The 7,989-nt window shown below is 44.8% G+C and overlaps 1 protein-coding gene across 1 annotated transcript in view; it reads left to right on the plus strand.

The window, feature by feature from the left end:
* LOC121845219 (polymeric immunoglobulin receptor-like) overlaps nucleotides 1-6,977 on the plus strand; it is a 13,984-nt gene extending 7,007 nt beyond the window's left edge. Inside the window, exons 6-8 of the mRNA XM_042316094.1 lie at nucleotides 5,476-5,574; nucleotides 5,911-5,963; nucleotides 6,162-6,977. Coding sequence (XP_042172028.1) covers nucleotides 5,476-5,574; nucleotides 5,911-5,963; nucleotides 6,162-6,530 — 521 coding nt within the window. The 3' untranslated portion in view covers nucleotides 6,531-6,977. The remainder of the gene's footprint in view (nucleotides 1-5,475; nucleotides 5,575-5,910; nucleotides 5,964-6,161) is intronic.
* Nucleotides 6,978-7,989: the final 1,012 nt, after the last annotated feature.

The raw sequence follows: 7,989 nt of genomic DNA on the forward strand, positions 1-7,989 counted from the left end.
TCTTTATGGCCTTCCTGTGACATCGGGTGGTGTAGGTGTCCTGGAGGGCAGGTAGTTTGCCCCGGTGATGCGTTGTGCAGACCTCACTACCCTCTGGAGATCCTTACGGTTGTGGGTGGAGCAGTTGCCGTAGCAGGCGGTGATACAGCCCGACAGGATGCTCTCGATTGTGCATCTGTAGAAGTTCGTGAGTGCTTTTGGTGACAAGCCGAATTTCTTCAGCCTCCTGAGTGTGGGTGGACCAATTCAGTTTGTCTGTGATGTGTACGCCGAGGAACTTAAAACTTATTACCCTCTCCACTACTGTTCCATCGATGTGGATAGGGGGGTGTTCCCTCTGCTGTTTCCTGAAGTCCACAATCATCTCCTTAGTTTAGTTGACGTTGAGTGTGAGGTTATTTTCCTGACACCACACTCCGAGGGCCCTCACCTCCTCCCTGTAGGCCGTCTCGTCGTTGTTGGTAATCAAGCCTACCACTGTTGTGTCGTCCGCAAACTTGATGATTGAGTTGGAGGCGTGCGTGGCCACGCAGTCGTGGGTGAACAGGGAGTACAGGAGAGGGCTCAGAACACACCCTTGTGGGGCCCCAGTGTTGAGGATCAGCGGGGTGGAGATGTTGTTGCCTACCCTCACCACCTGGGGGCGGCCCGTCAGGAAATCCAGTACCCAGTTGCACAGGGCGGGGTCGAGACCCAGGGTCTCGAGCTTGATGATGAGCTTGGAGGGCACTATGGTGTTAAATGCCGAGCTGTAGTCGATGAACAGCATTCTCACATAGGTATTCCTCTTGTCCAGATGGGTTAGGGCAGTGTGGTTGAGATTGCATCGTCTGTGGACCTATTTAGGCGGTAAGCAAATTGGAGTGGGTCTAGGGTGTCAGGTAGGGTGGAGGTGATATGGTCCTTGACTAGTCTCTCAAAGCACTTCATGATGACGGAAGTGAGTGCTACGGGGCGGTAGTCGTTTAGCTCAGTTACCTTAGCTTTCTTGGGAACAGGAACAATGGTGGCCCTCTTGAAGCATGTGGGAACAACAGACTGGGATAGGGATTGATTGAATATGTCCGTAAACACACCAGCCAGCTGGTCTGCGCATGCTCTGAGGGCGCGGCTGGGGATGCCGTCTGGGCCTGCAGCCTTGCGAGTTTAAATGTTTTCCACACGTCGGCTGCAGTGAAGGAGAGTCTGCATGTTTTAGTTGCGGGCAGTGTCAGTTGCACTGTATTGTCCTCAAAGAGGGCAAAAAAGTTATTTTGTCTGCCTGGGAGCAAGACATCCTGGTCCGTGACGGGGCTGGTTTTCTTTTTGTAATCCGTGATTGACTATAGACCCTGCCACATACCTCTTGTGTCTGAGCCGTTGAATTGAGATTCTACTTTGTCTCTATACTGACGCTTAGCTTGTTTGATTGCCTTGCGGAGGGAATAGTTACACTGTTTGTATTCGGTCATGTTTCCAGTCACCTTGCCCTGATTAAAAGCAGTGGTTCGCGCGTTCAGTTTCACGCGAATGCTGCCATCAATCCACGGTTTCTGGTTTGGGAATGTTTTAATCATTGCTATGGGAACGACATCTTCAACGCACGTTCTAATGAACAAATCAAATCAAATCAAATCAAATCAAATTTTATTTGTCACATACACATGGTTAGCAGATGTTAATGCGAGTGTAGCGAAATGCTTGTGCTTCTAGTTCCGACAATGCAGTAATAACGAGCAAGTAATCTAACTAACAATTCCAAAAAAACTACTGTCATACACAGTGTAAGGGGATAAAGAATATGTACATAAGGATATATGAATGAGTGATGGTACAGAGCAGCATAGGCAAGATACAGTAGATGATATCGAGTACAGTATATACATATGAGATGTATGTAAACCAAGTGGCATAGTTAAAGTGGCTAGTGATACATGTATTACATAAGGATGCAGTCGATGATATAGAGTACAGTATCAACGTATGCATATGAGATGAACAATGTAGGGTAAGTAACATTATATAAGGTAGCATTGTTTAAAGTGGCTAGTGATATATTTACATCATTTCCCATCAATTCCCATGATTAAAGTGGCTGGAGTAGAGTCAGTGTCATTGACAGTGTGTTGGCAGTAGCCACTCAATGTTAGTGGTGGCTGTTTAACAGTCTGATGGCCTTGAGATAGAAGCTGTTTTTCAGTCTCTCGGTCCCAGCTTTGATGCACCTGTACTGACCTCGCCTTCTGGATGGCAGCGGGGTGAACAGGCAGTGGCTCGGGTGGTTGATGTCCTTGATGATCTTTATGGCCTTCCTGTAGCATCGGGTGGTGTAGGTGTCCTGGAGGGCAGGTAGTTTGCCCCGGTGATGCGTTGTGCAGACCTCACTACCCTCTGGAGAGCCTTACGGTTGAGGGCGGTGCAGTTGCCATACCAGGCGGTGATACAGCCCGCCAGGATGCTCTCGATTGTGCATCTGTAGAAGTTTGTGAGTGCTTTTGGTGACAAGCCGAATTTCTTCAGCCTCCTGAGGTTGAAGAGGCGCTGCTGCGCCTTCCTCACGATGCTGTCTGTGTGAGTGGACCAATTCAGTTTGTCTGTGATGTGTATGCCGAGGAACTTAAAACTTGCTACCCTCTCCACTACTGTTCCATCGATGTGGATGGGGGGGTGTTCCCTCTGCTGTTTCCTGAAGTCCACAATCATCTCCTTAGTTTTGTTGACGTTGAGTGTGAGGTGTTGAGTGTGAACTCGCACACCGAATCAGCGTATTCGTCAATATTGTCGTCTGACGCAATACGGAACATATCCCAGTCCACGTGATGGAAGCAGTCTTGGAGTGTGGAATCAGCTTGGTCGGACCCGCGTTGAACAGACCTCAGCGCGGGAGCTTCTTGTTTTAGTTTCTGTCTGTAGGCAGGGATCAACAAAATGGAGTCGTGGTCAGCTTTTCCGAAAGGAGGGCGGGGCAGGGCCTTATATGCGTCGCGGAAGTTGGAATAGCAATGATCCAAGGTTTTTCCAGCCCTGATTGCGCAATCGATATACTGATCAAATTTAGGGAGCCTTGTTTTCAGAGTAGCCTTGTTAAAATCCCCAGCTACACGGAATGCAGCCTCCGGATATATGGATTCCAGTTTGCAAAGAGTCAAATAAAGTTTGTTCAGAGCCATCGATGTGTCTGCTTGGGGGGGAATATATACGGCTGTGATTATAATCGAAGAGAATTCCCTTGGTAGATAATGCGGTCTACATTTGATTGTGAGGAATTCTAAATCAGGTGAACAGAAGGACTTGAGTTCCTGTATGTTGCTGTCGCCACACCACGTCACGTTAACCATAAAGCATACGCCCCCGCCCCTCTTCTTACCAGAAAGATGTTTGTTTCTGTCGGCGCGATGCGTGGAGAAACCAGCTGGCTGCACCGTCTCCGATAGCGTCTCTCCAGTGAGCCATGTTTCCGTGAAGCAAAGAACGTTACAGTCTCTGATGTCCCTCTGGAATGCTACCCTTGCTCGGATTTCATCAACCTTGTTGTCAAGAGACTGGACATTGGCGAGGAGAATGCTAGGGAGTGGTGCACAATGTGCCCGTCTCCGGAGTCTGACCAGAAGACCGCTTCGTTTTCCCCTTTTTCAAAGTCGTTTTTTGGGGTTGCCGGCTGGGATCCATTCCGTTGTCCTGGGTGAAAGGCAGAACACAGGGTCCACTTCGCGAAAGTCATATTCTTGGTCGTACTGATGGTGAGTTGACGCTGCTCTTATGTTCAGTAGTTCGTCTCGACTGTATGTAATGAAACCTAAGATGACCTGGGGTACCAATGTAAGAAATAACACGTAAAAAAAACTAAAAACTGCATAGTTTCCTAGGAACGCGAAGCGAGGCGGCCATCTCTGTCGGTGCCGGAAGCTCATTCATGTTAGTAGTAGGTTAGTAGTAGACATGTCTGTTTGTAGTGTAATGATTTGAGGGTAGGTTAGTGGTAGACATGTCTGTATGTAGTGTTATGATATGAGGGTAGGTTAGTGTTATGATATGAGGGGTAGGTTAGTGTTATGATATGAGGGTAGGTTAGTGTTATGATATGAGGGTAGGTTAGTGTTATGATATGAGGGTAGGTTAGTGGTAGACATGTCTGTCTGTAGTGTTATGATATGAGGGTAGGTTAGTGGTAGACATGTCTGTATGTTGTGTTATGATATGAGGGGTAGGTTAGTGTTATGATATGAGGGGTAGGTTAGTGTTATGATATGAGTGTAGGTTAGTGTTATGATATGAGGGGTAGGTTAGTGTTATGATATGAGGGTAGGTTAGTGTTATGATATGAGGGTAGGTTAGTGTTATGATATGAGGGTAGGTTAGTGTTATGATATGAGAGTAGGTTAGTGTTATGATATGAGGGTAGGTTAGTGTTATGATATGAGGGGTAGGTTAGTGTTATGATATGAGGGTAGGTTAGTGTTATGATATGAGGGTAGGTTAGTGTTATGATATGAGGGTAGGTTAGTGGTAGACATGTCTGTCTGTAGTGTTATGATATGAGGGTAGGTTAGCGTTAGACATGTCTGTCTGTATGTAGTGTTATGATATGAGGGTAGGTTAGGTTAGTGTTATGATATGAGGGTAGGTTAGTGTTATGAAATGAGGGTAGGTTAGTGGTAGACATGTCTGTATGTAGTGTTATGATATGAGGGTAGATTAGTGTTATGATATGAGGGTAGGTTAGTTTTAGACATATCTGTATGTAGTGTTATTACATGAGGGTAGGTTAGTGTTATGATATGAGGGTAGGTTAGTTGTAGACATATCTGTATGTAGTGTTATGATATGAGGGTAGGTTAATGTTATGATATGAGGGTAGGTTAGTTTTAGACATATCTGTATGTAGTGTTATGATATGAGGGTAGGTTAGTGGTAGACATGTCTGTATGTAGTGTGATGATATGAGGGTAGGTTAGTGTTATGATATGAGGGTAGGTTAGTGGTAGACATGTCTGTATGTAGTGTCACCTTGTAAAGTTACAGAACACCTAGTCAGGTTACAGAACACCTAGTCAGGTTACAGAACACCTAGTCAGATTACAGAACACCTAGTCAGGTTACAGAACACCTAGTCAGGTTACAGAACACCTAGTCAGGTGACAAAACACCTAGTCAGGTGACAGAACACCTAGTCAGATTACAGAACACCTTGTCTGGTTACAGATCACCTAGTCAGGTTACAGAACACCTAGTCAGGTTACAGAACACCTAGTCAGGTTACAGAACACCTAGTCAGGTTACAGAACACCTAGTCAGGTTACAGAACACCCAGTCAGGTTACAGAACACCTAGTCAGGTTACAGAACACCTAGTCAGGTTACAGAACACCTAGTCAGATTACAGAATACCCAGTCAGGTTACAGAACACCTAGTCAGGTTACAGAACACCTAGTCAGGTTACAGAACACCCGTCATCAGGTGTGCGTGCGCGTGCGCGCGTGTGTGTGTGTGTTTCAGGTACCTCAGTGGTCATCATGGTGTCTGTTAGTCTGGTAGTGTTACTGCTGCTGATCAGCCTGATCCAAGTCTACAGATGGAAATACAACAAGGACACAGGTGAGAAACACACACACACACACACACACACACACACACACACTCACACATGTCTATAAATGGAGAGAATGTTCCCCTTTTTCAAATATCTCAGTTTCCTTTCAGATAAATTCATTTGCATAATATCCACATCATCATTTGTCCCTGGTTGAGAAGAAGAGAATGAATAGTCACTGAGGAGTGTCTGACACCTGCCTGGTTCTGGGGGAAGTGAAGCACTCTTCTCTCTCTTCCTGTCTCTCTCTCTCTCTTCCTGTCTCTCTCTCTCTTCCTGTCTCTCTCTCTCTCTCTGTCTCTCTCTCTCTCTCTCTGAGTGATGTGTGTTGTGTTCCACAGGATCTGTCTCTTCAACACACAGAGTGAGTCCAGACACAGGAAACAATGACGGGGTCAGTGTCTGTATTATAATTATTATTTTTGGACTGAAAGATGTCAACAAATTGTGTTTTATTAGTCATACTATTGTCCTCTCTCTCTCTCTCTCTCTCTCTCTCTCTCTCTCTCTCTCTCTCTCTTATATATAAATATATATCTCTTCTCCTTTTCCTCCTCCTCTGCCTACTCCTCCTCCTCTTCTTCCTCTCCAGGGTTGTCATGGTGATGGTGACTATGAAGAGATAATGGAGCGCGCCCCAAGGTCAGACTCGGGCGCTGCGACCTCCACCATCTACACCACCGTCAACTTACCCACAAGCCACTCTGACTCTCCCCACTACGCCAGCGTCAACTTCCACAAGAACCCCAGTAGCCCCAACGAAGCAACTGCCACCATTACTAAAGAGGGCAGCTGCCCCAATGAAGCCACCGCTTCCATTGCTAAAGAGGGCACGTCATCATGTGACTATGCTACTGTGAACTTTGGTCAAAGCCCCACCTACTCTACTGTCAATCACCCACACAGCTCCTCTGAGGCTCCTCCCATCTACTCCACAGTCAGCAAACCCAGAGACACCTGAGTCAATGGCAACCAATCACAAGATACATACACACACTGGCGACCAATCACAAGAGATATATTTTAACTATATGCGCTGACCTCTCTCTCTCTCACTCTCTCTCTCTCTCTCTCAAAAATCCTGGCCATGAGTGAGCATGTCTTGCAATTATGAGATGCCCGGTTCTCACCCAGGTGAGGGGAGGTATCTCTTGAATGCCCTGCTCAAAACTGACAACGAGGCTCGATATAGGGGTGGAGTTAACAAACTCCGTCTTAAAAGTTCAAAGCGAGGGCTTTGTAGATTATGATTATTTTCGTTATTATTTCCCAGTATATAATATTATGTCATGATTGTTATTATTTCCCTGTATATAATATTATGTTATGATTATTGTTATTGTTTCCCTGTATATAATACTATGTGATAATGTGATGTTTGATGTAATATAAATCTGTTATCTTTTTACTTGATGTTTATTGTGTTGTCTTTGTGATGTGTGGTGGTTTTATAATGTGATTATTTCTGACTTGTACAACGTAAAACACAGAATAATGCAGAGCAGAATTAGGCCAACACCCACTAATTATCAAAATCCAGAAAAGAGACGTTAAATTCCACAACCACCTAAAAGGAAACGATTCCCAAATTCTTCCACAACAAAGCAATCACTTACATAGAGATGAACCTGGAGAAGTGTCACCTTAGCAAGCTGGTCCTGGGTCTCTATTCACAAACACAAACAGACCCCATAGAGACCCAGGACAGCAAGACAATTAGACCCAACCAAATCATGAGATTGTATGTTAACTAACTGTATGTTAACTAACTGAAAAACTATATGTTAACTAACTATATGTTGACTATCTGAAAAAGTGTATGTTAACTAACCTCTATTTTTAGCTAATTCTCTCTCTCTCTCTGTCTTTCTCTCTCTTTTAATATGAGTGTTTCCTGTTCAGAGCCTTGTTGTTATGGTAACATTCCCCCACTGCCATCAACCATTATTATTAGTGTTTCCTGTTCAGAGTCTTGTTGTTATGGTAACACTCCCCCTTCTTAGGGCTAGGGTCTAGTTTTCTGAATTTCCACCTCACTTACTTGCCCAAAGTAAACTGCCTGTTACTCAGGCCCAGAAGCCAGGATATGCATATAGTTGGTAGCATTGGATAGGAAACACTTTGATGTTTGTAGAAATGTTAAAATAATTTATGATACTATAACACTCTGTCATCAAACATTAGTGCTTCCTGTTCAGAGTCTTGTTGTTATGATAACACTCCCCCACCAACAAATTGATGTGGTTGGAGAAAATCCAAAGAAAAACCAACCAGATATTTTAGTTTTTTTAGGTCCCAGGCTCTTATAATGGAAAGTCTTGTGGATCCTTTGCAATTCCAGCTCCCAGATTGCAATCCCCACCAATAGCTTCCACTAGATGTCAAGTCAGTCTTTGTTCAAGGTTTCAGGTCTTGTTTCT

The sequence above is a fragment of the Oncorhynchus tshawytscha genome, unplaced genomic scaffold (assembly GCF_018296145.1).
Source record: "Oncorhynchus tshawytscha isolate Ot180627B unplaced genomic scaffold, Otsh_v2.0 Un_contig_465_pilon_pilon, whole genome shotgun sequence".
NCBI classification, from domain to species: Eukaryota; Metazoa; Chordata; class Actinopteri; order Salmoniformes; family Salmonidae; genus Oncorhynchus; species Oncorhynchus tshawytscha.